The sequence below is a fragment of the Mobula birostris genome, chromosome 4 (genome assembly GCF_030028105.1).
Source record: "Mobula birostris isolate sMobBir1 chromosome 4, sMobBir1.hap1, whole genome shotgun sequence".
Taxonomy (NCBI): Eukaryota; Metazoa; Chordata; class Chondrichthyes; order Myliobatiformes; family Myliobatidae; genus Mobula; species Mobula birostris.
In genome coordinates, this window is record NC_092373.1 from 121,615,620 (window position 1) to 121,635,051 (window position 19,432).

Sequence of the window (19,432 nt, forward strand, 5' to 3'; positions counted from 1 at the left end):
AGAGATAACCACAGCACTGCCTGCCAGTAATAGTTTTCCCAGGCTCATCTACCTCTCCAGTTGATAAGAAGTCATACTCGAAGCCAAGCGCAATGGAGTTTCTCAGCAACTTTCTGCAGCAGACAGAAGCATTAGAGTTTGGCACCAGGAGTGGTGCTGCTCGAGGAACTTCTTGCGAATGTAACAGCTTAAAAACTTCTTCTTTTAAAAAAAGATCATCAAAACTGTTGGCACAAATCATTGAATGGACTGACAGAAACATGGAATTATTACAGTACAGAAGGAGACCACTCAGCTCACACCAGTTAATACTTTATATCTGTTCTTTCTCTCAAGTCCTCCCTTTATATTTCCCTTCAGAATTTACCCAATTCCGTTTTAAAAGCAATGAACCTGCCCCCCTCACTCTGAAACTGCATGAAGAAGGCTTGCCTCTTGCTCCCCTGCCAACTGAAATCTATGTTGCTTGGCCCTTCAGCCTTCCATCAGTTGAACCAGTTCCTCCTAATCTTTGGGAACACAAGAGATTGCAGAAGCAAAAGGAAAGCAGACTGCTGGAGGAACTCAGCGATCAAGTACCATTTGTGGAGGCAAAGGAACAGTCAGTGTTTCTGATCTGAGGAGGCAATAGGGTATTTGATGCCTTGGATCTAAGGAGGCTTTGGGATAGTCCAGCATCTGCAGCCTTTTGTTTCTACTTATCACTTTCCAGCCTCTGTCTCTACTGCCATCCTCCCCTCCTACCCTAATTTTTCACTTTCCTTATCAATCGCTACTTTTGACCAGCAACCACTACCTCCCAATGCGACCCATATCCCTTCCGCATTTAACCCCGCCTGCCCATCTTCCCCCTCCTCACCTGGTTCCACCTTTCACTTGCCAGCCCCTGGCTCCACGTCCCTCTCACCTCTTCATACCAGCCATCTTCCCTGTCCACCCACAGTCCTGAAGCAGGGTATCAACTCGAAACGTCTGCCTCCACCTAATATTTGTTTATATTCGATCCCTTAAAAAGTAAGAAACCATACATACATACTTAAAAAGAATTCCAAGAAATTCTAACCTCAGATAAACCTCAAAGTTTTGTTCCATGCCTCTATAATTGGTTTGGAATTTATTTTAAAATGACCCTAAGTTCATTGGATTGCATGTTTTCTTTCTTAACAAAGTAGCCAGGAATAAAGCAAGAAGCTGGAAATGAACGCCTTGCATTACTGGCTGTGGTGTCCCATGGGATTATCTGAGAGCGGAAAACAGCCAGAACTTTATAAACTTAAAAATTGCTTGACATTAAGACATTTTGGCTGGAAGTTTCTGCTCTATGAACATCATTAGAGCAAAATGGGTTTCATTATAGCATTCACCCTTCACCCACAGATTTGTGCCAATTCTGCACTGGCAGCTCTCAGTCGGAAGCTGCGTGCTCAGCCAGCGCCCTCTTTAAAGTTGCTCAAGTTCACAGGAAATGTATGCCTAATCCTGAAGGAATCTGTCCAGACTTCAAAGGTTCTGGAATAAACCAGTCACTTCCAGACAAGGGACATGAGTAAGCATTACCCCTGGAGCATTGCATGACCATAATGAACAGAGAGTATGCACAGCAGAGCAAGTAAGTGGATGATGAGGAGAATTAGCAGCTGAAGGCCATGTCCACCCAGTTTGGCAATGAACCTCAGCAAGGAACAGTGTGGGACGAACTTGACCTTCATAAAAACATCCTCTCTGAACTCCACTACCAGTTATAGTCACAAGCATACGCTCAGTGGGGAGTAGTGTAAGAGCATGCATCCCAGTGGCTGCCAAAGGCACGGTGGTCATAACACCTAGGCTCCTTTCCAGGCGGGCACTGGAGATAATCACAAAGTCTGAATTAGCAAAGTCACTGGCAGTCTCGATTCCAAACATTTCAGTTTTACCAGTGAGCAATAGACAGAACCAGAGCATATCGGAAAGAGATTTCACACTTTTTTTGCACAGCTGGTGAAGAATCCACATGCCTAACATTACCTAATGGCTTGGCAGCAATAGTGCTGCCTACATTCTATGGCTCTTCACTGTATTCTACACTTGAGCTGTACCACCAAGTGAAAGAATCACCACCAAGTGCTCGAGACAGGATTTTGAGTTCTACCCATATAGACCCAGCGTCTGACCTTCCATTATGTCTCTGCTGAGTGCAACTTTGATGATGTCCCTGATTAGTAGTGTAACTCCCCCACTTCATTTACCTCTCTCTTTATCTTTTCTAAAACACCGAAACCCTGGGGCCATTAAGCACCCATTCCTGCCCCTACCTCAACAAAGTCTCTGTAATGGCCACAACATTTGAATTCCATGTACTAATCCATGAACGACGTTCATCACCTTTACCCATAATACTTCTTGCACACACTTCAAACTAGCTATCCCATCTCATTCATCCCATTGCTCCTCCTGCTTGTCTTTACTGGCCCTGACATCTACCCTCCTCTCCATCACTTTACTGTCTGACCTGGTGCTCTGGTTCCCGTCCCCCTGCCAAACTAGTTTAAACCTTCCTGAGTAGTATTAGTGAAACTTCTGTCCAGGATATTGGTTCCCCTCCAGATTAGGGGCAACCCGTCCCTCTTGTATAGTTCACCCCTGCCCCAGAAGCAGTTACAAGGATCCAAGAACCTGAAGCCCTGCCCCCTGAACCAGTTCCTCAGCCACTCACTATCTGTACTGCTGTCCTATTCCTGCCCTGACCAGCCTGTCACATCGAGAGTAATCCAGAGACTGAAATCACAGGGCCAGCAGGGGCTGAGGGAGTTTGTGAAGGTGTCTCCATGCTTTGACGGTCAAAGGGAAGATAAAAGGCATTGATCTGGTCTGGGTGCAACGCCCTGTTGTCACCTATGTCACTTGGTTGCACTTTGTAGCAGCTGATGGTATTCAAGCCCAGTCACAGCTGTCGAGCATCTGTCAGTGATTCAAGTTTGGTCCGGAATTGTCACTTCACGTGCAACATGGTTTCCAGAGGTCATACTTGGACCTTTTGTATTTCACTTAGTTGCCAGACCTGGACACCAATGATATGGCCCTCAGCAGATCGCTGATCTCATGGTTCATCCAGGGCTTAGGTTGGGGAAGACGCTAAGTGATTTTGTGGGGACACACTCACCGACAACTGTTTTTATAAAGTCCAAGCCATGGTGTATTCACTCAAATCACCTGAGGAGCCCTTGACCATGAGCCAGTCCACTGACTGAAAGCAATCCCATAACCGCTGCTCTGCCTCCTGCGACCACCTCCTTGTCCTCATCTCTGGAGCCTTGCCCTTTAGCCTCTTCCTGTGTGCACGTAGGAGGAGGACAGCCATGCGATCAGATTTCCAGAAATGCGGCCTAGGGATCGAACAGTAGACATTCCTTACACTGGTATAGCAATGACTGAGGGTGTTGGGACCCCTGATGCTCAGGTTATATGTAATTCTTTACAGACAATAAAACTACCTGATACAATAGGAATGTGAGGCTGGGTCAGCATTCTAACCCAACAACTGACACAACTTGGTTGTTTCAACGGGAAGGACTAATCACAATATTTGTATTAACTGTTGAATTCTTGTTCATTCATTCATGTTAAGGATTAAAAGAATAGCAGGAAATGTTTGATGATTTTCCACTAGAAGTGATACACCAATAAATTATTCACTAAATAACTCTTAACTGAAAAGCAATTCGTTCCCCAGGAAGCTAATGGTAATGAGACTACTGTAAACATTTAATGAGAAAAGAGTTAGGAATTAAATGAAGGCAAGTTGATAATTGTTCTGTTCATCAAACAGCCATGTTTTCCTTGTAACACACACGCAAAATGCTGGAGGAACTCAGCAGGCCAGGCAGCATCTATGGAAAAGAGTACAGTTGATGTTTCAGGCTGAGACCCTTTGGCAGGACTAGAGAAAATAAGATGAGAAGTAGATTTGAAAGGTGGGGGTAGGGGAGGGAGAAACACAAGGTGACAGGTGAAACTGGGAGGGGGAGGGGTGAAGCAAAGAGCTGGGAAGTGGATCAGTGAAAGAGATACAGGGCTAGAGAAGGGGGAGTCTGATAGGAGAGAACAGAAGGTCATGGAAGAAAGAAAAGGAGGGAGGTGATGGGCGGGCAAGGAGATAAGGTGAGAGAGGGAAAAGGGAATGAGGAGTAGTGAGGGAGGCGAGGGGGAGGTGTGCATTACTGGAAGTTTGTGAAATCAATGTTCATGGCATCAGGTTGGAGGCTACCCAGACGGAATGCAAGATGTTGTTCCTTCAACCTGAGTGTGGCCTCATTGCGACAGTGGGGGAGGCCATGGATAGACATATCGAAATGGGAATGGGAAGTGGAATTAAAATGGGTGGCCATTGGGAGGTCGAGCTTTTTTTCTGGCGGGTGGAGCGTAGGTGCTCAGTGAAGCAGTCTCCCAATCTTCAGTGGGTCTCAGCAGTATACAGGAAACCAAACTGGGAGCACCGGACACAATATCAGACCCCAACAGACTTACAGGGCCACACCAGGAGCACCGGACACAGTATATGATTCTAACAGACTTACTGGGCCACAATGGGAGCACCGATCATATACCATATCCAGTGCTCCTGGTGTGCCCTCCTGTATGTTGATGAGACCCGACGTAGATTGGGAGACCGCTTCACTGAGTACCTGCGCTCCATCCATCAGAAGAAGTGAGATCTCCCAGTAGCCACTGTCCATTCCCACTCTGATATGTCAATCCAAGGCCTCCTTTTTTTTCCATCAATGCTGTCTGGCCTGCTGAGTTCCTCCAGCATTTTGTGTGTGTTACTCGGATTTTCGGCATCTGCAGAGTTTCTAATGCTTTCCTTGTCATGATTAACAATAATGTTATTATGTTACCACCATTCTACCAAATCTACTAATGATTTAGCAAATAGTAACTCAGGTTAAAATGTACTAATATGCATGCTAATAATGCATTTCTACTGATGTGAAATCATCTCGTTGTCTGTCTGGAACCACATCAGAGAAAGGAGAGGCTGAGTCCAGCTGCAGAAAACACAGCAACCACTAGAACCGATGACTACACAAGGAAACACAGCAATCGCTAGAACCAACAACTACACGAGGAAACATTTCCCCTTCTTCCATAATTCTGCATTGTAGCCTCTACATTTGATCAAATTTGCTTTCTTGATAGAATGGTGTCAAGATAGATAGATATATTTTATTAATCCCGAGGGAAATTTGGTTTCGTTACAGCCGCACCAACCAAGAATAGAGCGTAAATATAGCAATACAAAAAACCTCAACAATCAAACACCAAAATGCAAACTATGCCAGATGGAAAGTAAGTCCAGGACCAGTCTATTGGCTCAGGGTGTCTGACCCTCCATGGGAGGAGCTGTACATTCGATGGCCACAGGCAGGAACGACCTCCCGTGCCGCCAAGTGTTGTATCACGGTGGAATGTGGCCAAAGTCCAACAGTAAGAAATTCAATATCCAGTCTGCAAACACGTTCCTCAATCGTAATATGCCCCAGATTGCACCATCCGTTGTTAGCCAGAACAGTAAGCACCCAACTCCATTACACTTACCGCTCTCAGTGCACTTCTGGTCAGCCGGAACGGTACTACCCACCAAACTCCTCTTCTCCAAAAGTCTCTGTTGTCTCAACCCGGTCCTCTTTCCTCGGCTTTGTGATCCCCCTCTGTGTGTTTTCCTCCGGATTTCAGCAGGGGTGTCCACCACTCTGTTCGCTAAGCCGGCCGGTCTTTGCTGATCTGTGGAATACACAATGTGACCTTGCTTCTGTCCCGCGTGTTGGGATGTAACCATTTCCAGCGCTAAGAAAACTCAAATAAAACTCTCTCTACCAGCATGTTAGAGAGGGTGCAGCTTCGACGTGTTACCGTGAGAGAAAAAAATACAAAAAATAACGTAAATTAAAAAGTAAGAAGAAGAAAGTAAGAATAGATCAGAACGGCTGTACCAGGCTGCATGCACAACCAGCGCATGTGCACGTAGACAAGTTAATGAGACCAACGTTCATTACAACAGAGGGGGTACAATTGGATGATTGTGCATTTCAGCTTTTGTCTTCTGATGCCTTTACTGGAATCTGAACATTTTATGATGTTCAGAAAAACCTTAGGATCAAAATTAAAACACGTCATTTGATCTAATTTCTCTGACTATTTTAATAAATTCCTTTTGTATATTTCCCATGACTTTAACTTCTTAAAGCATGCATTCTAGCACCGAATTATCAAACACAGCCCTAACTAGTGTCCATAAAGGTTTAGTATAACTTCCATTTTTGTATACTGTGCATTTCCAATATATGTTTTTTATGATTTATCTTGTTTCAAAGTTCAAAAGTTCAAAGTTTGTTATTAAAGTACTTCATGTAAATGTCACCGTATACAACCCTGAGATTCATTTTCTTGTGGCATACCCAGCAAAGCAATAGAATAGTAACACTAGCAGATCAACCAGAGTGTAAAAGACAAGAAGCTGTGCAGGTGCAAGGATGAATAAATAGCAATAAATAATGGAAACGAGAGATAATGAGATAAAGAGTCCTTAAAGTGAGATCATTGGTTGTGGGAACATTTCAATGATAGGGCAAGTGAGTGTGGTTATGCCCTTTTATTCAACAGTTGAGGGGTTGTAGCTGTTGTTGAACTTGGTGGTGCAAACCTTGAAGCACTTGTACCTTCTACCTGGTAGCAGCAGTGAGAAGAGAGCATGACCTGGGTGGTGGGGGTCTCTGAGGATGGACGCTGCTTCCCTATGACAGTGCTTCATGTAAATCTGCGCAATGGTAGGGAAGGCTATACCCGTGATGTACGGGGCTGAATCCTCTACCTTTTATAGGATTTTCCATTCAAAGCCTTTGGTATTTCCATGCCCGGCCGTGATGCTGCCAGTCAATATCCTCTCCACTACATGCCAATAGAAATTTGTCAACGTTTAGATGTCATGCTGAATCTCCACAGACTCCTAAGTAAGTAGGGGCACAAAGTCCAGGGCAATGCCTAGAATTTCCCTGACTCCAATCTGTAGGAGGAAAGTGCAAGAAAACTTATGCCGAAGAAACCGGACAAGGCAAAAATCACTGTTTTAAAGTGGAGAGGAATCTGGAGAATAAAGTTAATATATAAGAAATAGACTAATCATAAGAAGCATGAAGACATGGGGAGGGCCGAACACAAAATTATTTGATTAAGTTAATGAGTAGAATAGATTAAACAAAGTCAGTTGCAGTTTTTGCTGATCACAACTTTAGCTTCTTACTTTAGGAAGAGGTGTCTCAGAAAGGCAGCGTCCATTATTAAGGGCCTCCAGCACCCAGGGCATGCCCTTTTCTCACTGTTACCATCAGATAGGAGGTACAGAAGCCTGAAGGCACACACTCAGTGATTCAGGAACAGCTTCTTCCCCTCTGCCATCCGATTCCTAAATGGATATTGAAGCTTTGGACACCACCTCACTTTTTTTAATATACAGTATTTCTGTTTTTACACATATTTTAAAATCTATTCAATATACGTAATTGATTTACATGTTTATTTATTATTTTTTCTCTCTCTTTCTGCTAGATTATGTATTGCATTGAACTGCTGCTGCTAAGTTAACAAATTTCATGACACATGCCGGTGATAATAAACCTGATTCTGATCCTGAATCTGATTCTGATTCTGATTCTGATTCTGATTCTACGGGACACACAACCTAAGAGTAATGAATGTAAAAAGATAATCCCATCTCATAGACGGGGAAAATACTCTACGTTGTTGCAAGTATTCGCACTGCTTTAATGAGTTTGTCAAAATTTATTACTGAAGGTTAACAAGGAGTCAGACAAATAAAATGTGCTGAGGGCATTATTTCCAAGGCAAACATTTAATGTTCATCCCTTGCAGTCTTGGAGGAGGAAACTTTTAGGAAGTCAGGAGACAATTCCCTCTCTAAAGTATTTGATCTGTTCTTACAAGCTGTTTAATTTTTTCAATGAACAGGTTCAGTGTTGACCTTCAGCATGCTGACAGTGAATGATATAATGATTCTTTAAGTGTACTCCAAATTGACTGAGGACTTGCACCTACAACACCAAGTTTCTCTCGAGGTAACTGGTTTGGATCATTGCCATGTCAATGACAGCAAATGCTGCAATTTAGATTTGGGACTCGTACTAACTCGAGTGTTGCCGTGGACAGGGTTATTTATAAAACCCCGTTCTTGCCTTGGTTTCTCAGATCTATGCCACCACTCACAAGTGGGCAGAGCTGGACTGTGGAGCTTCAATCTGGTCCATCAGCTGCGAGATTGCTTTGTTCTGCCCACAGTGTGTAATTTCCACTTTTTAGTACGCATGTGATCCTGTGCTGTTTATCAGATTGGCACTTCATTGCTAGATATCCGTCCTATAGCTTTGCTGAGTTCCTCTAGGCCCTGCTTTGAGCCTTCTTTAAAGCTAGTGACAGGAAGATTGACATAACGGGAACAAAGGTTACAAATTACAGTGGAGCTCGATTCCCCAAATGCCTCAACGATGCAGCTTTCAGTAGCTGGGCATTCTCTGAATCTATGCAATCAAGAGGACCAAAGTTCAAAGTAAAATTTATTATCAGAGTACATGTATACATGTCACCACATACAACCCTGAGATTCTTTTTCCTGCGGGCATACTTAGCAAATCTATAGAGCAGTAACTGTAAACGGAATCGATGAACAACAAACTGTGCAAATGCAAATATAAATGAACAGCAATATATAACGAATATGAAATAACAAGATAAAGAGTCCTTAAATTGAAGCCATTGGTTATGGGAACACCAGAAATAGTATGAGTGTAATTATCCCCTTTTGTTCTGAGCCTGATGGTTGAGGGCTGGTAACTGTCCTTGGACCTGGTGGTAAGATTCCTGAGGCTCTTGGATCTTCTTTCTGATGGCAGCAGTGCGAAAAGAGCATGTGCTGGGTGGTGAGGATCCCTGATGATAGATGCTGCTTTTCTACAGCAACGTTTCATGTAAATGTGTTCAATGGTTGAGAGGGCTTTACTATGATGTACTGGGTCAAACCCACTACCTTTTGTAGGATTTTCCACTCAAAGGCATTGGTGTTCCCAGACCAGGCCATAATGTAGCCAGTCGGCACACTTTCCACCAGACATTGATCAAAGTTTGTCAAGGTTTTTGATGAAATGCTGAATTTCTGCAGGCTCCTGAGGAAGCAGAGGTGATGTCGTGCTTTCTTTTCAATAATGTTTATATGACGTGTCCAGGGCAGGTCCTCTGAGATAGTGACACCCAGGAAATCAAAGTAACTGACCCTCTCCACCTCTGATCCTTCGGTGATCACTGGCTCATCGACTTCTGGTTTCCTCTCCTGAAATCTACAATCAGTTACCTGGTCTTACTGACATTGTGTGACAGGTTGTTGTTATTACACCACTCAGCGAAATTTTCAATCTCCCTCCTGTATGCTGATTCATCACCCCTTTGATACAGCCACAATAGTAATGTCATCAGCAAACTTGTATATGGTGTCAGAGCTGTACTTAGCCACACAGTCAATAGGTGTAAAGCGAACAGAACAGGGGCTAATCACACATCCCTGTGGTGCTCCTGTGCTGATGGAAATTGTAGAAGAGATATATTTGCCAATACAAACTGACTGGGGTTTGAAAGTGAGGAAATCCAGGATCTAGTTGCACAAGGGAGTATTGAGGCCCAGGTCTTGGAGTGTACGGATTCATTTTGAGGGGATGTTGGTATTAAGTACAAATTAAATAGCAAAGAGAAACAAGTGCCAGTTCTGCTGAGTGCAAAAGGTGGAAGAGCATACAGTTTGCTTAGAAGTTTAACTGCTCCAAACAAGCCAGCCGAAATGAGCTTTGATGATATTGTTAAAACAATGCAGGTACATTTAGAACCAAAACCATTGTTGATTGCAGAATGCTTTAGGTTTCATAAGCAGATTCAAAAGGAAGGGAAGTCCATTTCAGCTTATGTCATTGAATTGAAGAAATTGTCTGAAAATTGTCTTAATGGGCTTAACAATGTACTGAGAGATTGCTTAGTTTGTGGAGTCTTACAAGGAAGCATTCAAAAATGGCTCCTAATCGAAACAGAGCTCACATTTAAAAGAGCAGTTGAATTCACTGTTTCAATGGAAACCACACGTAGAGATCCAATTGAGTTATAGTCAAGAAATGAAAGTGAGCATAAGTAAAATTGCAATGTCTAAACAGAATCCTGCCTGACTGAATGAATTGAATTACCATTGCAGCAGAGGCTCACATACACCAGACCAATGCAGGTTTAAAGGAAAAACTTGCAGAAATGCAACAAAGTAAGACACATACAAGGAGCATGTTGGGCAGACTAAAATGAATGGACTGCACAGGGAAGAGAAAAGGCTAAAAAGTCAAGTTGCAGTTTCAAAATAGAGTACTAATCTGACTTATACCAGAAGTGTCTGGCATATTAATTAAGATGGAATTGGACACTGGCCTGGCTATTTCAGTCACTCCACAAAATAAGTTTGAACAGCATTTCAAAGATTCTGAACTGAAGCCAGCAGACATCCAAATAAGTGCTTATGCTGGGGGAGAAAAGTTAACTCCTGTGGAAATGGCATTCGTAACAGTGACATTCAACAACCAACAAGCCACATTGGGCTTGTTTGTGGTAAAAACAGGAGGACCAGCATTGTGAGTAGCTGAGACAACTACAACTTGATTAGAGATCCATCCACCACTTGCATGTCACATCTCCTGCAAAAGAGTCAACTGAAATCAAATTAAGAAATGTACTGGGTGATGTCACAGCAGTGTTCAAGAATAGCACTGGAAAACTCAAACATATCAAGGGTAAAATAGTGTTAAATGAAAATACCAAACACAAGTTTTACAAAGCCTGTCCAGTTTCTTATGCCATCCGTGATAAAGTAGCTCATGAGCTAGATTGTATGGAGGCTGAATGAATGCTTTCCAAGGTTGAGTGGAGCCCATGGGCAACGCCAATGGTCCTAATTGCCAACAACAGTAGGTCTGTGGTGATTTTAAGGTCACCATCAACCCTGTGCTGGAAGTAGATCAATACCCTATGCCCAGGAACTTTCCAACTGCTTCTGGAGGAAAACACTTCAGCAAAGTGGACTCATTTGAGGCCTACCTACAGATGGAGATGGAAGAACAGTCCAATGTGTTTCTCACCATAAACACTCATAAAGGACCTTACCGCTATATTAGGCTTACTTTTGGAATAGCATCTGCACCTGCACTCTGTCGGAAAGCTCTGGACCAAGAGCTCCAAGGCTGCCCAGGCACTCAGTGTTACCTGAATGGCATCATTGTTACCAGTGAGGATGACTAGAAACATCTCCAAAACCTCGAGGCAGTGTTAAAACGATTAGAAGTTACAACTCAGCACTGTGGGCACATGATTGACACACGAGGATTACACAAGTGTGCCAAGAAAATTCAAGATGAATGTCCCAGCTGCAATTCTTTTTGGGATTTGTCAACTATATTTATATTTGTCAAATATAATTGGCTCCTGCCACACCTGGCTACTGTGCCCCACCCCTTGAAGTCATTACTACAGATCAGGAAGAAATGGCAATGGACAAAGCAGTGTGTTGTGGTTTTCCAAAGGCAAAGGAAATGGTGATGTCAGATACTGTACTCACACATTATGATCCACACCATCCTGTGAAGCTTGCCTGTGACGCCTCACCATGTGGTTTAGGTGCTGTAATGTCACATGTTATGAACGATGGAAATGAACGCCCCATAGCCTTTGCTCATGTTCCCTTATCACTGTACAGAAAAAATACGCACAGATTGGCAAAGAGGCCTTGAGTCTGGTTTGGGATGTAAAATGTTTCAACCGGTACCTGTGCAGGAGAGAGTTTACCCCCATTACTGATCATCGACCACTGGTGTCCATTTTCAATCAACAGAAGGGTGTTTCACTAACAACAGCAGCATGATGCAGAGATGGGCTCTGTGTCTTGGAGGACATAATTACAAGATCAAATTCAAGAGGACAACTAATCATGGGAATGCAGATAGATTTATCCCGTTTACCTTTGGAAAACAAAATACCTGAAAAATCTACAAAAGAGGAGACTCCTCTTGATGTATTCTCTCCAATGTAAGTTGAAAGTTTCCCTTTTACGGCAGAGATGATCCAAAGGGAAACCAGAAAAGACCCCATCTGCTTCAGGTCTACAGAGCAACTCAAAATGGCTGGAATGTGCAACAGAAATTCTAGTTTGCCCATGTTTTTACCAGCACTGGGATGAACTTGACCTGGGCAGAGGTTGCCTTATATGGGGATTGACAGTTGTTGTACCATCCAAGATGAGAGCTAAAGTGCAAGAGGACCTATATGTCAGTCATCTAGTCATGGTCGAAATGAAAGTGCTGGCTTGTAGTTTTGTCTGATGGCCTGGGATAGATCGGTGGATTGAGCAGCTTGCCATACACTGCTTAGGATGCCAACACGTCCAGAAGACGCCAAGATCATCGCCTCTCCATCCCTAGGAATGGCCTGCATTGCCCTGGCAAAGGATTCATGCAGATTTTTCCAGACCATTCATGGACACACATTTCTTGGTAGTGATAGATGCAGCTACAAAGTGGCCAGGAGTGTTCACAATAGCCTCCACTACAGCCTCGCACACTGGTGATATGTTGCGAAGCCTCTTCTCACGGAATGGTGTTGCAGAACACTTAGTCAGTAACAATACGCCACAGTTTGTAGTGGAACTGTTTCAGTTACTCCTGAAAATGAATTGAATAAGACAAATTACATCTCCACTGTACCAGCCAGCTACAAATGCCTTGGCAGAAAGGTTTGTCCAGAGTTTAAGGAAAGCACTGCGAGCAATGTCCACAGAATACGCTACACCGACACTGAATCAGAACCTCACCAATTTCCTCCTCACATATCATAATGCAGCGCACTCCTCAACCAACAACTCACCCACTGTACTGTTCCTGGGCCATCCCTTATGCCCATGCTGGGATCTCCTCAAACCAAATCTCAGAAACAGTATATAGGACAAAGAGCAGAGACAAATTGAGAACCCCTCAAACAATGAAATTTGATGTTTCACTCCTGGACAAGCAATGCTGGCAAGGAACTACAGAGGTGATCGAAAGTAGGTACTCAGAAAGATTAAGGGCTGAACTGGACCACTCTCCTACACAGTGGAAGTTCCGTCTGGTATCATCTGGAGACGACACATCACTCAGCTGAGGAGAGCAGAGGCTATTGTTAGAGAGGAAAGATGTCCGGAGCTGTCAGAACCAATTCCTACAGTCCCAGAGGAGACCCCAGAGCCTGAGATTGTTTCACAGCCATAGATATATCTACCAAGCAGAATACCCCCCTTGCTGAGGAAGACATTATCCTACAAGAGTAAGAACTCCTTCACAGCAATTGAATCTTTATGCCTGAATGGAGCAATTTAAAATTTATTACTATATGGATGTTTATATAGCACTTGTATGTATGTGTGGGTATATAGAGTTTGTATATTAAATAAGTTGAGATGCATTCCATTTTAAGTTGGAGTTTATAGCTAGGCAGGGAGGAGTATTTAATATTTAATATTTTAGTAATATTTGAGTGATATTGCAAATATGTTGATTGATTAAGTATTCATTATTGTTTACATATTCATTACTGGTTATATGTATGAAGTACAGGAATGGCATACGACATTACACCACCACATCATAAGTGCATGCCTCACTAAAAGAAAAATGTACTAAATTCACATTATTCCCAGCTCCATGTTTTTCTTTCGATTAGTTTTATATTTTGGAGTTACAAAACATTACACCACTCTTGTTGATAGAGAAGTTCAGGATATTCAACTTCTTCCTCCTAAAGTGTATCCAGTGTCTGTCTCATCTAATGCTCAACATATTGCTTCATTGGCTGTTGGTTGGCACATGTTGTTAGTCCTTGCTCAAGTATGAAGAGTCAATACTGAAGACTCCAGAGGCTATTTTTTTCCTGATTGTGACACTGATTTTCTGCCATCTGCCCTCTCTGCAGTACAGCGAAGAGATGGAGCAGTTTAGGACATTGATTCTGTGAGTTTGACTGTTTCTGCTTGTGGCTTAGTAAATCCATGGGAAGACTCTCACAATTTTGGCACAGGTCAGCCTCGGCTTGTGGGGAAGACTTTGCAAGGCAAATTAACATCTGGTTTTATTTATATGACAGAATGTCGAACATATTGCTATTGGATCTCAAATTACTTATATACCACCCTGGTTCAGGACAACAGACTTCCTTCCCTAAAAGAAGGAACCAGTTGCTCTTTTAATAAACTGGTTTCACGCTCGAAAAATTGATTTATTTAATTAATGAAATCTAAATTCCACAACATCCATGGTGAAATTTGAGCTATCACTCCAATTCAGTTAATCTTCCCAATTATTCGTCTGGCGATATACCCATTTTACCAACATTCCCATATACAGCTATGGCCATTTTGTTGCACGTTGGCAATTCAATTCATTGTCAGTTTCCAATTAAACAATTAAAAAAACTGAACTTCTGTTTGTTGCATTCCAAACTATCATTTAAGGATGGATTTTAGCTGTTCTCTGGAATATTTAAGGGTTGATATTACTTAATTGCAGCTTTTGTTTTGCCTCTGTAATGTGAATGTTTCTAGAAAGAAAGAAACACATGTGGAAAATAACTTTGTATCAGAAGAGACCTTTCTGTGTCTGAAAATGCTCTTTGCGTTCAGGACAGAAATTAGCAAAAGTGAAAAGAAGAGTGACAAGGTTCCCATACACACAGCTGAAGTCATTAAACTTTCAAGAAGTCTGTACACATATTACTGTCCTCTGCCACTTGATACTTCCAAACCGATGAAATAAAATCCACCTTTTTAAGAGGTTTTTTACAAAATATTAATTGGAATTTTTTACCTAATCCAACCAATTGGCTCAAAGTACTGTGCAGATTGATTAGATTCTTTAGTCAGTGAGTGTATTGTCAATATTCTGAGCAAGGATTGAGAAACAAGGGCAGAGCGGTGGGATTCAGTGCTGCGTTTCAGAAATCCAATTCTCTTTGGGTGGTCCAGAGCCTGATCAACCATCTGCACCATCGAGTCGAGGACTGTGTCTGGTCGAGGTGCTGACCTTCCACAGAAGTTCCACTGGTTTACTCCTGTGGACCCTGTGCAGATGTTTTCCGTTTGAATGTGGGAATAACTAAACTTGCAGGATTCATTACTCCCTTCCCAGCTGAGGAAATTCATTTTAATATTCAACATCAAGGAAGTCTTGGCCTTACCCAGCAGGGTAGTTTAAACCAGGTTCCTCAGGCTGCATTAAGGGGTGGTGGGTGGAGGGGGGATGGTCTGAGGCATGCATTGGTACTTCCCCAATCAGGTCTCTATATAATTTAGGATGACATCTCATTCTGGTGTCATGACATGGCTTAAACCTTCACACTTAAGTCAGCGAAAGCAACTGCGTGGAATTTAAGTGCCTATCTAGCTTTCAGTTGAGTTTACTAATGCCAAAGAACACCACAGTTTCCACATTAATGCTTATCGCCTCCTTTCAGAAATAATCAAAGATGCAAAGATGTAAAGGTTCTCAAACGTCTTTTGAGCTTTCCTTTTCTGGGTTTGAGTTTAACTGGCAAAGGTTGTGTTATGTCACTGCTATTTGCTTTATTCCATGTGAATGTAGCCCATGCATTGTTTCCTCATGCAGCGTGAGTCTGTAATGGTGTACTTACAGCCAGTACATTCATCAGGAGGTAGTCACATTCATTAAATTAACTACTTCAGATTCGGTCTGTGGCCAGGGACAAGGGGGTGTGAATGCGAGTGAGGCAGGTAGGGGATCCAAGTGGTAGTGTGGGGAGGAGCCGCAGACTTAGAGCTCGCCCAGCAGTATTGAGAGTGTTGCTCCCTGTGAGAAGGTCAGTGGGGACAGCAGGATGGAAGAGCAACTGAACTGCAGCCCTGTGGTTCGGGGAGCCACTCAAGAGACAGGAAGAGAAGTAGTTGTAATGGGGGACAGTATAGTCAGGGGAGTTGACACAATTCTCTTTCACAAGGATTGAGAGTCCTGAAGGCTGTGCTGCCTGCCCGGTACCCGGGAACATCTCATCCGATCTGCAGAGGAGCTTGGAGTGTGAGGGGAAAGATCCAGTTGTTGTGGTCCACGTGATACCAACAATGAGGAAGAACAAGGAAAGGTTCTGCTGAGGGAATTTGGGCAGCTCAGGGCTAAATTAAAATACTGAAGCAAAAAGGCAATAATCGGGGTGTTATGTGAATATTGATTGCGGGTTAATAGGATCAGAGAGCTAAATGCGTGGCTCAATTGGTGTGAGAGAAATGGATTTGAATTTGTGGGACATTGGTATCAGTTTTGGGGAAGGAGGGAGCTATTCCAATGAGATGGGCTCCATTTGAACTATGCTGGGACCAGGGTCATGGTAATCACGTTATAGGGTAACATAATTGGTGGAAAAGTACATAATTCACCAACATTGAGTTGGAGTTTCATTTTAAGAGACTGGTCTGACATGATTATGTAAAGGGCTTTTTGTGTGTTTTTGTCTTCAGGTTTTGCAGTTCCATAAAAGGTGTCATGCTTTTTCTTAAACATGTAATGTCTCACTTTGTTTTATTTATGAAAACCTACATTGGTGACCCCAATGCTCGAGGACGATTCCAAGGTTTAGAAGGTGTGGGCCAATGCAGTAACTTTGAAACTGCTGGAGCTTTGGGAGCAAAATACCATCGCTTGGTTCATACTAGTCAAAGTTCAATCCGTGCTTCGAGAAATCTCTTCTGCCAACACAAAATATTTCTATGTGGTAGCATTGCTTAGTAATTCTATGGCTGTGAGAATGGTGAGTCTACTAGAACACCCAACTGAACACAGATTGTGTTTGGGTGTTGGAGTTCAATAAAAGATGTAATGCTTATTTTCTTAAACATGGAACGCCTCACTTCATTTTATTTGTGAAAACCGACAACGTTACTACGTCTGTGGATAACACCTTAAACTAAATAATTGGGGGCTGTGTTCAATAGTTCGGAAAAGTGAGGATATAACAAAAGGGAAGAAAAGTGCAAGAGAGGTTATTAAATTCTCCACAATAAATAAAGAAAAAAGGTTTAGAAAAGGAAAAGAATTTTACTTGAAAACAATGATGAATATTGGACTGAATGTTTTCTATTTGGATGCACATAGTATATGAAATAAGGTAGATGATCTTGTGGTGGATTTAGAAATTGTCAGGTATGATGTTTTCGGCATCAGAGAAGAAGTTCACAGGAAGAAGTTCACAGCTGGGAGCTAAATATTCAAGGATATATATCCCATTGAAAGGATAGGCAAATGGGTAGTGGAGATGGGGTGGTTTGTTGGTAAAACCAATGAAATCAAATCCTTAGGAAGAACAGATGTGATATAAGATCAGAAGATGTAGAATCCTTGTGGGTAAAATAGAGAATCTGCAAGGGTAAAAAGACCCTGATGAGAGTTAGATGCAAGCCTCAAAAGGGTAGCCAAAATATGGGGTACAAATTACAATGGGAGATAGAAAAAGCATGTAAAAATGGCAATTTTACAATAGTCATGGGGGATTTCAATATGCAGGTAGACTGGAAAAATCAGGTTGGTGCTGGATCCCAAGAGAAGGAATTTGTAGAATGCCAACAAGTTGGCTTTTTTGAGCAGGGTATGGTTGAGCTCTTTAGGGAAGAGGCAAATTTTGATTGGGCCCTGTGTAATGAACCATATTTGGTTAAGGATCTTAAAGTAAAGAAACCTTTAGGAGGTAGGGATCATAATATGATAGAATTCATCCTGCAGTTTGAAAGAGAGAGAGAGAAGGTAAAATTGGATGTATCACCATTACCGTGGAGTAAAGGGAACTACAGGGCCATGAGAGAGGAGTTGGTCAAACTTGATTGGTGGGAAACATTAGCAGGGATGACGGAGGAGCAGCAGTGGTCACTTAGACCAGTCCATTGCTAACCGACAATGAGGAATATCTTGCGCTTTCTGAACAGTCTTTTCAGATCTCATAATCTTGGAACAATCTGATTGTTAAATAAATAAATGTATGTAACATTTTGGGCAAACCCAACTGATTTTAATAAAAGTTTGCTCCAATTCATGATTTACTTCATTTTAAATTACAGAAAATAGGTTTTTAAAAAAAACTTTACTGAAGCATTCACAAGCAACAGTGGAGTACAGTAGTCTGTCTCTTTGTGAATCACAAGATATATGTAGGTATGTAAAAGTTTCCTTGTACTTAAAATTATCCTTGCTTAATATAAAAGTTTGCATGTTCTCAGACAGGCAAAAATGTCTTTATAAAATCTCATCAAATTTCAATAAATTTTGATTCGTCAGCATTGTGAAGGAATTAGTACAAAAAGGGCTCAACCCAGAATTACTCTTAAGTAATTTAACCGGTAAATTTTACTTTTGTTATTCATATCAATGCTGAATTTTAATTATTTACTTTACCTTTTATGAACTAGCAGTACATTGACAACAGTGTTTATATGTGATGAATTTAGCACAGAAAGTTGGCATCAGGAATAAAGCCCGAGGAATGAACCTCCTTTGTCAATAGATGAAGCTTCACAAGATAGTAATCCATAGTGTAAACAATTACTCATTCATTGGAAGCACCTTGAACCCATGTGCATTAACGTAAGTAAGAAAGATTGTTGCCCTCCTTTCAATCACGTCAATCAGCTTCTCTATTCCTCTGCGACCACCCTGGCTCTCCCAGTACAGCTTGTCCAGGAATAAAGACTGAAGAAGCCTCGCTCGAAGAAGTCCATTCCTCAAAATGGAGATAGCAGACTCTGGAAATCTACAGAAATAAAAAAAAAGGAATCTTAATGCTGCTCATAACCTCCTTCCTAAGTGCACATCATATGGAAGCAAACCATACCATATTTTGAATTACAGGATGAGGCAGCTACCTCCCAAATTCCATTGATTGATTGATTGATTTACTTACCTATTTATTTATCAAGATACAGTACAGAATAAGCCCTTCCAGCCCTTCAAACCACGCTGCGCAGACACTACTGACTTAACCCTAGCCTAATCAATGGCCAATTTACAATGATCAATTAGCCTATGAACAGGTACATCTTTGGACTGTGGGAGGAAACCGGAGCACCTAGAGGAAACCCATGCAGTCACGGGGAGAACGTACAAGCTCCTTACAGACAGCAGTGGGAATTAACCCTGGATCACTGGTTCTGTAAAATGTCATGTCAGCCAGTATGCTACCGTGCCGCTCCAAGCTTGCCACATCTAATCACGATAGCTTCAGTATCCTCCCATCCAAATTATTATAATCTCTGCTGCTCACATCCAATTGTGTTTGTCTCACTTAC

General features: G+C 42.2%; 1 protein-coding gene across 1 annotated transcript in view; it reads right to left on the minus strand.

The window, feature by feature from the left end:
- Positions 1–8,588: 8,588 nt before the first annotated feature.
- Positions 8,589–19,432, minus strand: part of gask1b (golgi associated kinase 1B) — a 46,854-nt gene continuing 36,010 nt past the window's right edge. Inside the window, exon 4 of the mRNA XM_072255990.1 lies at positions 8,589–18,897. Within this exon, the coding sequence (XP_072112091.1) occupies positions 18,690–18,897 (208 nt within the window). The 3' untranslated portion in view covers positions 8,589–18,689. The remainder of the gene's footprint in view (positions 18,898–19,432) is intronic.